Consider the following 15627-nt stretch of genomic DNA (forward strand, 5'->3'; position numbering starts at 1 on the left):
ATTAAGCTTATTTCATTTCCATATGCATGGTAAATCACAGTTACAGCTGAGGTTGTTTTATACACACTGTGTGCTCAGATGATTTCTTGGCAGATCCTTTCATAATTCATATTGCACTGAGTAGAGTATCTGTTTGCTTCCTAAGACCTCTGTTCATCTTCCTCATGCAATACCCATGCTCTCCCTTTTTCTTTTTAACTAGTCCTCACACAGTAATCAAGATGTCACAGAGCTTTGGCATTTTCCTTCAGATAGAAATAACTTGTCCCTTCTCTGTCTTTTAATAATCAATACACACCTTGGTCATTTAAAGCATCCTAAACTATCTTAACTAATTATTCCGACATTACCTAAAGCTATTTGAATGCAGGCTTTGTTGATTTGGATTCACGTTTCCCTTGATAATTGCCTTATTTATCACTGGGGCAAACATTCAACTGTGAAAATATAACTGGTCAATATTTATAGAAACACCAAGACAAGCTGAAATTCCTAACTCCCTGTTATCATTAAAAGACATTCAGATGTGGGACAGGGGTAGAGTTTACAGTACAGTTAAGGAAAGACCATATCAGGCTCTTGAAATCAGCCCAGATACATTCATCTCCTATGCTTATTTTAAAGGCATTTAAAAATTCAGTTCTCATGGAAAGGCAATGTTTTAATGGCTAATATCTTTCTAAATACGTCAAGAAAAGAGTACAAATACCTGGAACATGGAACAAGCTTCCCACTCCTTAATATATTCTTTACATTTGGTTGGGAGAGAAGAGAGAACTAAGGGGTTAAAGCCCCAAACCACTGATTAGTATTCATGAGATCTCGTTGTATTTACAAAATTATCTCTTTCTCTAAGACAAAAACTGTCACACACTCAGTTAAGCAGGACATTTGCTTCAGCCCCTTTCACCTCAACCAGCAGTCTGAAGGCAGCCCAGAAGTAGGCACACACAACCCTGCTTCACAAAATCATTGCAGAGAGGCAAGGTAAATGTCCTTTTGGCTTACAAATAGTATTTGAAAGTTCATCATTAGTTGTTTGCCACAGCATTATGCCCATCCTCCAGGTTTTGTAGATGTGTTGGTTTCCGTAACAGAAAACAGGTTGGAGGTGTCAATGTGGTTCATATATCAACTGCATATCCATTTATATCCACAGGCTTTTTAAGAAACAGCAAACTTCCAAAAATGGTCCTGGGAAATGAAGTAAACACGCAGGAAAAGCTCTGACCTTCTGAGTTTTTGCATACTGTTGAAGAACACAACTATTTTTTCACCATCAGGCCTTCATTTTAATGCTAAACAAAGCAACTTTACTTTTTCTTGTGAATCCAAAGTTATGCCTGTATTTATAAATACCAACACCCCTGCCAGCATTAGGACAGTTACTAAAAACAACTGGCATTTTCTTAGTATAGTATTTGATTTTCAAGCACGGATACACATAATAGACATCTTCAACCTTCCAACCATTTCCACTCACTCAGTTTCACTCTTCCAAACTGGATTATAAACTAATACCCTGAATTGAATGCTGCAATTGCTATCATTATGATAGCAAGTTATGGCACTTGTTGATGAAAAAGAACATATCTTTCTCCTCATTTTTCATGGGGAAGTCACATGTGGGAAAAAAAAAAAATCACCACCCAAAAGATAAAAGTTTTAAAAAGTCTTAAGAAAAGAAGATGCTTTGCTACTCTTTTGTTTGTTTCATTTCAGATGTAATTGGGATTACTTACCTCAAAAAAAATATATAGAACACATTCATTAATAGCTACAGTTTCTTCATCCTAATTTCAGGGCTAGGATTATTCACAGGAATCTGCTGAGACTGATTTAGCCCAAACAGCACTTAAAAATACTGAGTACAAAGTAACAATCACGTGATTTCAAGTCCTGCACATGGCTGCATAGCCAATTTGACACTGCTACTTTATACAATATTTGTCTAAAGGGCTTGAAACAAGTATTTGCCCTTTGGTGTGTTTTTAGCTTGAACAATTCAGAATTCTGAAGCTGTATACTTCAGAACCTGTTTCAGGTTTTCAGATTCTCAGACTAATTAATTAGCCTAATTAATATCCAAATGATAGATTTGTAGCTACTCTGATTTTACTATTGAGATACTTGTTGCTATAAGCCCATCAGATAAAGTATTATTAAAACTGAGCTCTAGAAGCAGTAGCAAAATACACCACTGTGTAACCCTGTTACCTGACCAGCAATGCAAAGCAATGCAGCAAGCCAGGAGATGCTGGGGTTGTGCTCGTGTTAGAACCATTAACTATGCAATAGTGTGAGGGCAGTGTTTTGAACAGAATTTTCAAAATTCAAACAAATAAAAGCATCATGCAATAATACCACATCTCTTTTTTAATAGGAACAGTTCTAAAATGGGTAGGACTCCGAAGGTAAATCACAGCAAACTGACAGGTTTTCAGCAGCCTGCAGAACACTCACTAAACCAATTATAGGATTGCCCACCGCATATCTGACCTTCATACATCATGTTGCTATTTTCACAGCAGTATCTCAGATGAGATTTTACAGCATAATATCTGTTTCATTTAATATTTTAATTTTTAAACAACGAGAAGTCTGAACAGTCAGTAGAAATATATAGTTTTAAAGGAAAACAGATTTAATAGAAAATATTAATTAAATAGGAAATTTGGTTCTTCTTCATTTACTTTGTTCCATAAGTTGAATTCCATACATCTGTTCCATTAGATAACAGATATATATGTGTGTGTGTATATATATATATAATAGACTAGAGAAGTTACAATTCATGATTTGTTTCTTAAATTACAAAAGTTATACAGCTTCGGCTTACATTTCTTGATTAGATGACCTACATTCTGAACAGTATGAAAGATAAAACATGAATATTAAAAATAAAATGATCATTGGTTAGCTGATAACTGATATAATGTATACATATGCAGAATCACAGAATGATTTGGGTTGGAAGGGACCTTAAAGATCATCTAATTCCACCCCCCTGCCTTGGGCAGGACACCTCCCACCAGACCAGCTTGCCCAAAGCCCCATCCAACCTCGCCTTGAACACTCCCAGGGATGGGGCATCCACAATTTCTCTGGGCAGCCTGATCCAGGGCCTCACCATCCTCTGAGTAAATAATTCCTTCCTAACATCTAATCTAAACCTACTCTCTTTCAGTTTAAAGCCATTCCCCCTTATCTTATTGCTACACTTCCTGAAAAAGAGCTTCCCCAGCTTTTCTATAGGGCCCCTTTAGGTACCGGAAGGCCGCTGTAAGGTCTCCCCAGAGCCTTCTCTTCTCCAGGCTGAACAACCCCAACTCCCTCAGCCTGTCTTCAACACGTATCAGATGTACTACTGTTTCATATAGTGCCATCACTTGGAGTACTATCATCATCTAATACTTAACTATAAAATTATTTGGATTGTGTCTTTCAGCTCCCAGGTTGCATGTCATGCACTCTACTAGCATATTTATGTATTCAGCACTTTCCTTTGAAGGTTCCTTTTTGAGTGCTTTATTGATAACAATCTTCAATATTTCCAAAATATACTTTGTCAAAAAAAAAAAAATCACAAATACCCAATACATATTAAGTCATATAAGAAGTGCCTGTGGATTTTAATTCACTAATACTAAGCATGCAGAATGATCCCTGTCAAACAAAGAATTATTGATAGATGTACTCAAAAGTGTCCAGAGAAATGACATATAGTAATATCATGCTTTTAAATATCAAGTAAGTGGTTGTGACTGAATAAGAAAATTTGACAGTTCTGAAGTTATATAGGAAAAACATTTATTTCTTTTAAGTAGTAAGTACTGCCTCACTAAGCTAAAACTCAATGCTTCTCTCTGACAACACCATATCTGATAATGAACATTTCTGAAAGATCAGAACAACTCATTCCTGCATGTATTTCAAATTCTACATATCTGCTGCAAGAGAAGATTCAGTCTGAACAATGAGATAAATAGTATTTCCTAAATAGAATATAGAATCATAGAATATCCCAAGTTGGAAGGGACCCATAAGGATCATCAAGTCCAACTCCTGGCACCTCACAGGTCTACCCAAAAGTTTAAACCATGTGACTAAGTGCACAGTCCAAAGGCTTCTTAAACTCAGACAGGCTTGGTGCAGTGACTACTTCCTTGGGGAGCCTGTTCCAGTGTGCGACCACCCTCTCGGTGATGAACCTCTTCCTGATGTCTAGCCTAAACCTCCCCTGACTCAGCTTGACACCATTCCTGCAGGTCCTATCACTGGTGATTAAGGAGAATAGGTCACCTGTCCCTCCACTGCCCCTCGCGAGGAAGCTGTAGACTGCGATGAGGTCTCCCCTAAGCCTCCTCTTCTCCAGGCTGAACAGACCCAGTGACCTCAGCCACTCCTCGTATGTCTTCCCCTCTAGGCCCTTCACCATCTTCGTCGCCCTCCTCTGGACATTCTCCAACAGTTTTACATCCTTTTTGTACTGTGGAGCCCAGAACTGCACACAGTACTCGAGGTGAAGCTGTACCAGTGCAGAGTAGAGCAGGACAATCACTTCCCTCAACCGACTAGCAACGCCGTGTTTGATGCATCCCAGGGTACGGTTGGCCCTCCTGGCTGCCAGGGCACACTGCTGGCTCATATTCAACTTGCTGTCAACCACAACCCCCAGATCCCTCGCTGCGGGGCTGCTCTCCAGCATCTTGTCGCCCAGTCTGTACATATAGCCATAGCTGCCCCATCCCAGGTACAGGACCCGGCACTTACCCTTGTTTATACTTTCTGTCTGTGACACCTTGCAAGATATCACACACTTTCTTTATTTTATTTTAAAAAAATAACTGCATTACAGATGACAGTGCAAATGTACTGAGTTGCTTTATTATCCCTACTAAAACTGCCCAAAATTCGCAGATGATGCAAAGCCATAGCTCTAATGCTGTTTTACTCATGGACATCTGACCCAGTGTCTTTCACAGCTGTGGAATAGCTGTGTATTTCAAACTTGAGGAATTTCAAAAGCAGGATTCAATCAGTTTAAGCAGTTTAATCAATCCTCTAAATGGTACACTATGATGATGTATCTAAGGGAGCCTGTGTCAAAACAGGCAAACTAAAATGATTGTCTTTGCACATGTGATCCTACAATCAGATTTGCTATATGGAAAGTTTCATACTGGTTTTCTCTCCTCATTCAGGCACTACAGCTGAGGATCTTATTAAAAAAAAATAATCAGAATCATCCATGATATCAGAGAAAAGATAGCTCTAGGAATTCAGTTCAACTAATTGCAATTCTTTGAAGAGCCATCTCTACATGTCAGGTAGAATTAATGCTGATAAGGCATTAATCAAGGCGGCTCACCCAGCTGCAGGGCACCTCTGACATGATGGAGGGAGTGCACAAGGAAGAAGGCAGAAATTCAGATGTTCAGCACAACCTGCTGTTTTTGTAACAATCTTTCTTTACTAAAGCTGTTTAAGCTTCATATTTAAAATCCAGTGATGCACCATGCTGCTTAGAATTAAAATACTGCAACTCAAAATAAGCCATTTTTGGTCCACAAACATTGTTGTATATAGATCCTAATTTTAATTTTACACAGATAAAGGCAAACATTTCCATGCATAAAATGTGTACTAATACGAGGAATTGCGACTACCACCGGCAATGGTATGACAAGGCGGTCAGTATGTAGCAAAACAGTTCAAAGAGTAATAAAAATTTCACAGAATAATACTATCACTAGATAACACTCTTGTACCTGATTTTGATCCCCACTAAAAACTTGTAACAGAAAAAAGTTTTTCAGAAAGAACTCTAATGACTGTTCCACAGTCATTTTAAATTCTTTATTTTCAGTCTCAAGAAATGACTCTGTTTGTGGGATCAAGTCCCAAGAATCACAGCCAGGTCCGGTAGATATGGCTACACAACTACACTTAGGTTCAGGATTTGTACAAGACTTAAAAGGAGTATCTGAATTATGTAATCAAATATAATATTTACTATTATATAAATTACATATTACCTAAAACTACTTATACATGTAGTGAAACACATTACATTCTTATTTATTTGGCTTCCATAAAGAATCATTTTACTTGGAAAGAATGATTTGGCAAACAAAATCCTGTCTGATTTATGCGTATGAAAGCTTCCTCTACCTATGTACATAAAGTAGGGCAAGTAATGGGTAAGTATGCATAAATTTATTACAAGCACTTCCTTTAGACTATTAAAATCAACTATCTTAGTGATCGTCTGCTAAATGGAGTTCTCTGAACATGAGATTGCATAAGATTAACTGTCATTTTTGCCATTAAATATGAACATGTATTTTGGCAACACGACACAAAGACAATTTAAAAGGCCTTTAAGCTGTAGCTACAAAACCTTGCAAGAAGTCTTGATTTTTTTTTAATTATTATTATTTTTTGAAATAAGCAATAGAAGCATTAAGCATAAAAAAGAGGAACTATTAAAAAAAAAAATCTAGTGTATGACAAATTCCCAGAATGATCCATAGCAAACACAAGCAGACAGTGCAGATTCACTTCATCAGTGTGAATCTAATTTAAAAATACATAGTATTTTATTATATCCGTAACTGCTGGAAAAGCATCTACATGCATCCATACACTAATGGACACTGGTTTTTTTTTGATTATATATACACATTTGGATATGCACAATCGAAAACAGCACAGTTACTGTTTCTCATCAGAAGTCAGTTAATTCATCTTGTCCACTGAGAACATGCTTAAGTGTTTGCTGTACGAGACAAAAGAAGAAAGCAATCCTAGCCTTCAGATCTTATGCTCTTGAAGACAAGATGGGTTTTCTCCCACAGGCAATCATGGTACAAGATTTAAGACCAGTGCCCCTGCCCACAGTTGATACCCTTCTCTAGACATATTCATATGGAATTGGACTGCTGACACGGAAATTTCTAGTGGAAATATGAGAGAATCGTACTTGCTTGTAACCCTGTCTGTGCAAGGTGACCGACCTTCTCCAGCCTCCTTCCCCACTGTTCCCTTCCTCCCTTGCAGCACAGCCACCAATCCAGCCCATGCTGGTTCAACTACTTGCTAAAAACAAAGAGACAGAAAAAGAGCAAAGTAAAACCTCAAGGAATTGTTATTTGGCAGTCCATGAAACAATTTGCCAGAGCACAGTGCCATCAGGTTTCATTTTCTGTCCTTTCAAATAACAGTAGCATCCAGGAGTGTCACTGATGTGTGTGGTTTTGGGCCATGGAACAGGACAGCCCCAGCCAACAGCACCAAACCTGCAGTACCCTTCCTAGTGCAGCAACTATGACCTGCCACAGCAGAAAAGTAACCCTCCACAAGAGAAAACAGTTACCAAAACCCTACCTTTATATGAAGTTCTTCCTTACTTCAAAAATGGAATGAATGAGGTATTGCAAAATAAGCTCTTGGGCTCTCCTCTCAGCATTGTAACATGTTATATATAATGTGATTCACATCTCAGCTGGAAGTTCAAGCCACAGGATCACACTTTGTGCCCCACTCAAAAAAAATATTTAAAAAAAAAAATCCGATCTTCAGAATTCCTCACTGTGTTATCCTTCCCTCTCTCAAGTCCAAATGGCTGAGAACTCAAGAGAAAATAATAGTCTTCTTCAATGACGTAAGGTAGTTCTTCTGTAACTTCAAGCACCACGGATTTAAGGTATGTGAGTTTATCATCTGCCATAAAAAAAAAGTGAAAAAAACACCTCATGCCAGTGGAAAGCTGTAACTGTGCAGCAGTTCACAAGCTATCAAAACCACATTTGTGACTGGCCCAGAGCTGAGTATTTTTCATTCTGCACCATGGACCAGCATAATTTAGTCTGATAATGATTTGATTTTGGGGTGGTCCTGTGCAGAGTAAAAATTTGAACTCAATGGTCTTTGTGGAGCCCTTTCAGCTCAGGATATTCTGTGATTCTAATTTCCAGGAGCTGTTAAAATACAGCTCCAACTTGTTTCCTTTTCAGGAAACATTATTCAGATCTAAAGAAAAATTACTTCAATGGCAGAAAGCACGTTCTCTGAATGAATAGACTAGCAATCTCTTTACGTATAAAAAGAAACAATCTAATTTTAAAATATAAAGAAATAGATTTCAGTAGCCATTGTGTTCACTACTCATAGATCTTGTGTTACTAAAATGGATGGTCTTGCACACAAGATACAGATTTAAAAGTACAACTAACTATGGTAAAACAAGATCACCTACAGACCATCATCAAAACAGAGGTTCATATTTTTTGCCCTTTTTCTGATACTAAAATCTTCTTTTCTTCTTTTTAATTAAGAAATGCTATAGCTTTAACAAGACCTGCAGGATGAATAACGGGATGAAATGTGGAAACTAAACATTTTAAAGTTTGTCTTCAGATTGTCTTCTTTGTGTTTTGTTATTCTTGTTGGTGGTGTTTTGAATCTTAAAAAAGTTTTGATGGTTGATGTATTTTACATTCTCAATACATTTGGAAAGTGTAATCTATGCATAGAACAACATCTCTTTTGAGATACATCTGCTTTGAAATTGATGGAGATTGAAAAATAATCATTTTTCACTTGAACTACTTCACATTTTTGGATGACATTCACATATTTATCTTGTATTAGCATGATTGTTTTACACTTAGAACTGTCTATTAATAAAATTACATGCAATTTAGGCATGACATCTTATTTATCTGTTATTTTGTTCTTGAAGATACATGATGATCTGGAGGAATTGGATGATGTGCTCTGAGCAACAACTGGGAAGTTGCTATACATTTGAAAGTAGAAGATAAACAGCAATTACAAGGTAAGTGTAGCAAATACTCTCACTTGCCTTCCAACATTTTTAATAAATAAAAAAAAAAAAAAAAAGAATAAGACAGATAGGATAAAATGCTAAATAGCTTTTATCCCATTATCAGCAAAAGCTAGAAAATATTCCCTGGTAGAACTCAAAAGAACAGCCACAAAGACACATCCCTGATTTCTCCAGGGCTAGCACTGCCACTAACAAAGAATCTCGCCACTCTGTGTCCTTCACAACTGCAATCCAATCCAAAATCCTTCATTTCAGATCACAAATACATTTGCTATACAAAGTCCCAGTACCACCTGACCCAGACTAGGGTCTGACTACCACGTCTCTCTTGTGCCAGAGACCACCTGGCACTGCTCTCCAGGTGTGGCCTCACTAGTGCTGAATAGAAAGGAAGGATCACCTCCCTCAAACTCCTGGCAGCACTCCTAATGCAGTCCTGGATACCATTGCTCTCTGTGGCAAAGGCATGGTGCTGGCTTGCATTCAACTTGGTGTCCATGAGGTCATGACATCTGATCTCACAGCTGGTCCTGCTTTGGGAAGGAGGCTCCTTTAGAGACCTCCATGACATCATTTCCAGCCTTCTACAATCCCCTATTCACATATCAATCAACACACATCAACCTTCTTCCTGCAAGAATGACCAAACCAATGCACAAAAATATTCCCAAACTTACAAGTATAACTGTAGATTGAAATGTAACTCTACAAGACACCGTTGTGAGATAAGATGTATTTCTTCTCAGAAAAACTCCCATATCATATTCAATAGCAGAAGATGTCTCTTCATTTGCTCTAATGGAAAGAAATCAACCTGAAGCCTAAAAACAAGCTGTAAAGTAGCTCCAAACATAAATGAATTCCTTATTTAAAAAACAAGCAACACATTATGAGGCATACACCAAAATAAATAAGTAAATAAATAAATAAATAAATAATAGTCCCACAGAGGTAAGAAATAATGAGGATATTTTTTGCTCAGCAAAGGGATTTGACAAGCATGGAATGCTTCCAAAAAAAAAAAAAAAAGTGGATTCTTTCTGGAAACAGTTTTGAAGTGTGAACACTGTAGAGGAACTCATTATCAGGGGTGCATTGATAGGACAAGGAGTAATGGTTTTAAACTAAAATGGGAGATTTAATTTAGATATTAGGAAGAAATTCTTCACTCCAAGTGTAGTGAGGCACTGGAACAGGTTGCCCAGAGAATCTGTGGATGCCCCATCCCTGGAAGTGCTCAAGGCCAGGTTGGATGGGGCTTTGAGCAACCTGGTCTGGTGGGAGGTGTCCCTGCCCTTGGCGGGGGTTGGGGGGGGAGGTGGAACTAGGTGATCTTAGGGTCCTTTCCAACCCAAACCATTCTGTGATTCTGTGTTTCTACAAGAACTGATAATTCTCATTAAAGTGTTTGTTAATTTAGCCCAACTGTCATCATCCACCTTTTGTTAGTATGCTCTTTTCAAAATCTCCTGTTTTCAGGTGCTAAGGGAATCTATACAGCCCTCCACAGAGACACTTGCATTGTAAACTTGAACAGAAGCAAACTTCATTTAGCAATTTCCATAATGTGTCTGCCAGTGCTATTGTTGTAATGGGATGAGAACTAACAGTTAGTATTTGCCAAAGTATTCCATCAGTATATATCTTCAGTGTGACCATTATTTTTGTAGTGTGAATTATTCAATGATCCTAGGGCATGAAATTGCATGTGAAAAGACATAGTAATAAAGCACCAGATACATCCCCAGAAGCCACATCCTGAAGGATGTTGAAGAAAAGCAGGGGATCGTATAAGGGACTCTCAAGAATATAAGCCCAGGTTGATAGCTGTGTTCTATTACTGATGTTTGACCTATTACTGGTGCTTGGTACCTTACTCTTGATACCTGGCTGTAATTCAGATGCAACATTACTGTTTGCATTAAAGTGTACCACAATCCCATCACAAATCAAGAACAGTCTTAAGGACATGAGAAAATTTTTTAACTGTCTCAAAAAACTCTTCTGGAACCTCTTTTGAATTACCATATGCCTCCTGTAAGGTTTTCTATGCTCTCTCAAATAATGCAACAGTAAAATTGTATGGTCACAGAAATTAGAAAGAAAAACATTTTTATTTATTCCCATTTACCAAATCCTTAAAGTAAAGTTGACTGCAATTTTATGGCTCCCTCAGTATTAGCATCTCCAAATTACTTCAAATGAGCTCATCCTAGGAACTGTCAGTTTTAAAAATTAAAACAAGGTTGAGCTGCACGGGTTTTCTTTTGCTTGCCTTTTCCCCCAAGCTCATGAACAATGAGTAGAATAAATATTGCTTCACCAAACATCCAGATAAGGCTGCATCAACAAACAAGCATAGGAAACTGATATGAAATTTACACTGTATTCCTTAAAGACAAGAAGGTTCAAGCTTTTTATATAGTGTGAGAGAGACTGTAGATTTAATATGCAAGCTTACTGAGTGATAATAAATTCATTAAATAGATTTTTCTGACCTTACAGGTGATTAGCACTGCAACCACTTCCATCCCAGCACATCTTTATTGTTAAAAAGATTCACTTAAAACAGAGTGGCACGGATGAATTCATCAAGATCACTGCTATTATAATGAATCATTAATATCCTAGTGAAAAATTTATTGTGATGAATAATACATTCAAAATGATGAGATAGAAAATGAAGCATTACTCTGCAATGTACCAGAGAATCAAAGGGATGTTATAGATGTTGGCAAGTTAAAAAATATCATTTTTTGAACTAAATCTTTCTAGATATCTTTCCAGTTGCTTTAACTTTATTTCATTTTCTCACCAAACATTTATATTGTAGTCGAAGAAAAATCATACATGTTAAGCAACATTCTTCCTTTCATATAAATCCAAAGCCCAGGTATACGCACTGCTCTTCTCACAAAACCCGTTTTGCCTTCAGAAGCCACATTTTTGTATTCTGTGCCATTTAATTCAGCATATGTGATTGTGAAACATAGCTTCTTGCTCAAAACAAACAGCAAAGTTATTTTTTCAAAATACTGCATCTATTGCATATACAGCAGAGTTAGCAGGATTAGAAAATCTACTGATTAGATGAGCTGACTTTGCTACTTGCATCATTACTGTGCTAGGTTAAGGCATTAGAAGGACTTAAAGTAATAATCATGTCAGTGTAAATGGCACAGAATAAAAATTTACCACATGTAAAATAAACACTCTCTTTCCTGTGGCTTAAAAACCAGCATAATCGAACAAGTCTTTGCATTGCAGTACACAAAAGTTGCACTGCAGCTTACTGCCACAGAGTTCTGACAACCACAATAACAAGCACATTACTGAGATGGACTTATGCAGCTAGTTAAGTTTTAAAGGCAGCCCAAAACAGAAAGCACAGCACTAGAATCTGGGCAAAGGGCCATGACAAAAGGACAATTACATTTAGAAGGGGAATTAAGTATTTGTCATACAACTGACATATTTATTTTGTCCATTCTCCTAGACAGATATGTGTATATTACATCAAAGCAGGGAATATTGTAACTATATCCTTGCTTCAAACAGGACATTTTAAATAGTCAGTGGTACCTTAGAATTTGATGTGGATTCCAAAAAGCAAAGCCTGTTGCCAAATCCTTCGGCAGCAAGACACAGTTTCTGTTGCTCCTTGTGAACTGTTGCAGTGCACTGCAGAACCACTTCATCATCCTACCAAAACAAAAAAAAAAAACAGAAACAAAAACAGAACAGTGGTTATGCTTCTGGCTCAAGATTTAGGGAAGCATCTACAAAGTCATTGCTAAAATCAGAAACAGTTATCCATGAACACAAGCAGAACTGAATCTCAGCATAACTTTTATTCTCTGAATTAAGAAAGTGAGCAAATCAATGAAAATAATTATAATTCCAACGTATATGCTCCTCCTGTTTCTTTGTAACAAAAATCAGTATGCATAAGATACAGATGTTATGGGACTAAATCCTTGCAGTAACATAATCAAAGGGAGATGTTGTAAAAAATAAATAAATAAATAAATGAAAGAACAGATGCAGATATCTATTTAAATCGCAGTTCTACAAAGTAACATACAACGTGGAGAATCCCTTGGAAAAATATGTTTTTTTAAAGCACAAAATGATTATTTCGTAACCTTAATTACACTTGATTAAAAAAAAAAGAAAGAAAAAAAGTAAAAAATAAGAGCATTAGATTGCAGCTACACAAACACTGTCTTCTACTTCCTATCCCTTTTTCCTAAACAATCCCACTGGCAGAAGGGAATCCCCAGTAACCATGTCACCATCAAACACTGTGTTGACATTGTTTAAAAACGGGTCACTGGAGAAGATTCCAGCATTGTACCGTCATAGACAGAGGCAGACAACAGAGTAAGACTACTTTAAACTAAATTTCTACCAATTTAATTATGTTCTACCACTGCACACTGATTTTAGAGGAAGTCTGAAAAAGAATTCTACATATCCCATCTACACCAATCACTCTGTGTTGAAAAAAATATGTTAGTTTTGGGTAAAGTCCCTGACATACTTAATTTTAGTTAATCATCTAATGCACCATACCCTTCTCTGCTCAAGATGACTGCAAACCAATTATGCACTATCACCAAGCACACATATATTATGTAGATGCTGATTGCTGGAGGATTAAGAAAAAGAACATAGCAGCTGCTAGATTTCCCGAGACACAAACTTTCTCAATTCATTTTGCAAACATTTTCTCTTATTTTGCTGTACTGCAGAGTACATGGCTTATTTTGTTAAATAAATAGCTCACAAATGAAGACTGATTTCTTACAAAATGCTTACTGATTAATGGAAACCAATAGTGTTGTGGAACTTTTCATTCTCGGCAAGGTGGGGTTGATGAAATTGGCACAGAAGGGGTAAGAAAGGTGTGATGCCACTGTCAGCTTATGTTAAGGGTGATTACAGAGAATGGCATATTTACTCAGCTCTAAGTTACTCTGCATTTCAATGCACATCATTAGAGAAGAATTCAATATAAATTCTTAGAGAAGAATTCAATATAAACTCTGCCTTGGATTTAGTCTTCCAACGTTTACTGACTACATGTTCAGAGAATTCCTATACGCACCCAGTTTAATCATGTTGCAGAATTATATTAAGATATATAATTCCATTCTGTTTCTTTAGAGAAAGAACTAAGTGGGTAAGCATCTGAGCAATGTCTTTCTAAACTTGTTTTCAAATCAGCAAACCTTACCTAACTCCAGTATAAGAAGAGCTAAAAATGCGCAGTTTCCTCATCTGAAGTCACAGCCTCCAAAAAGACTTTCACTGAAGGTCACTTTGCTCTCACATGAAGAAAGCTACACCATGCCTCATATTAAACATGTACTAAAGAAAAATATTTTTCAAATATTCTTAAACCTTGAATTACAAAATATCTCAAACTGCTCTATTTCCTCCTCTCAACTCCTGAGCATTTTCACGTCCACATTATGCAGATGAATTTTAGATCATCATAATTTTTTCTGTCAGTCACTGTCAGATGTAAACTGATTAAAGTAATTTATATCTCAAAGGGCTATAACTGCAGCCTTCAAAAGGTAAGACTATATGTTATTATGTAAGCAGATACAGTCCTGTCTACCTCTGTCCTACCTCTCCTCATCCGACTCTGAAAATGCAGGGGTCAAGGCAACACAAAGGTGCTGACAGGAATAGCGTTGTCTTTTAAATGCCTCTATCAAATGTTGAGCTACTTAACATCACAGAGCTGAAACAAAGCGATTCCAAGAAGCCAACTCCAAGCACAGATGTTTGCTGCCAAAATATAATCACTTGTAGTAACTTTTGACCCACTTGGAAACTGAACTTCTAAACAAACCATGTTTTAAGACATGAAATTCTTAAGAAATTCTTTTCTACGTACTCTCAATATTAGATGCATAGCCAAAACAAGAAAATCAGTTACTGGTCTTTGTAATTGGTCAACGTAACAATAATGTTAACAAGCAATGGTGTGTGCCTGCCATACTCAACGAAATTATGTTAACACCTATTCAATCTAAGATATGATTAAAAACAGTATCTGCACCCTGGCATAACTGACAAAGTTGTATTCAATTTCCACTTCATATTCAAAACAAACATAACAGATTATATGGAATGTAATATAGACTTACAAAAACTCCAGCAGAGTTTGGAAGAAAAAGCAATAGCACAGACCTAAAATCCCTGCAGACATTTGCAGAGACTGCCAGATAGCTCTGTTATTCTCCTTTTGCTGAATAATCATCACTTTGACACATACCTGCCAGTTTCCTCCATGAAAATTGGAAAATTTGTTATTATTTCCATCCCAATTCACTATCACCATAGCAGCCTTCACGACTAAGCTCAAAGATGCCGCTTTGTCTTTTTTTTCTTTCCAGGTTTCAGATACAGAAAGGTACTGAGATTAAGGGAAATTAGGTGCCAGTAACAAAAAATTCTGTGCACAAAGTGGTGCTGCAGTTTATTATCAAATGTGCAAGACATTCACTGTAACAGAGCTGAGCCCAGCATCAGATATATCTGCAGTTACTGCAAGTAAGAGTAAATCCATGTTGAAAAACTTCCCATTTAGTGTAGACATGTTAGTGGATGGCTTGTCCATCCGCTCTCATTCATTCTCCAGGTCATGGTCTGAACTTCCTTGTAACACTCTAGGGAATCGGGCAGTAAGGGTCATCTCTGCTCCACAAGCTGCAGGAGAGGAGTAAAGATGATGCTGCCTACCCACAGGAACAGAA

At 37.1% G+C, this 15627-nt stretch overlaps 1 protein-coding gene across 4 annotated transcripts in view; it reads right to left on the reverse strand.

Moving 5' to 3' along the window:
- Nucleotides 1–15627, reverse strand: part of RYR2 (ryanodine receptor 2) — a 423080-nt gene that overhangs the window by 303863 nt on the left and 103590 nt on the right. For all 4 annotated transcript variants that reach the window (XM_080588287.1, XM_080588286.1, XM_080588285.1 and 1 more), the window contains one exon: nt 12437–12556. In XM_080588287.1, the coding sequence (XP_080444413.1) occupies nt 12437–12556 (120 nt within the window). The remainder of the gene's footprint in view (nt 1–12436; nt 12557–15627) is intronic.

Source organism: Anser brachyrhynchus (genome assembly GCF_964034855.1).
Source record: "Anser brachyrhynchus genome assembly, chromosome: 3".
Lineage (NCBI taxonomy): Eukaryota > Metazoa > Chordata > Aves > Anseriformes > Anatidae > Anser > Anser brachyrhynchus.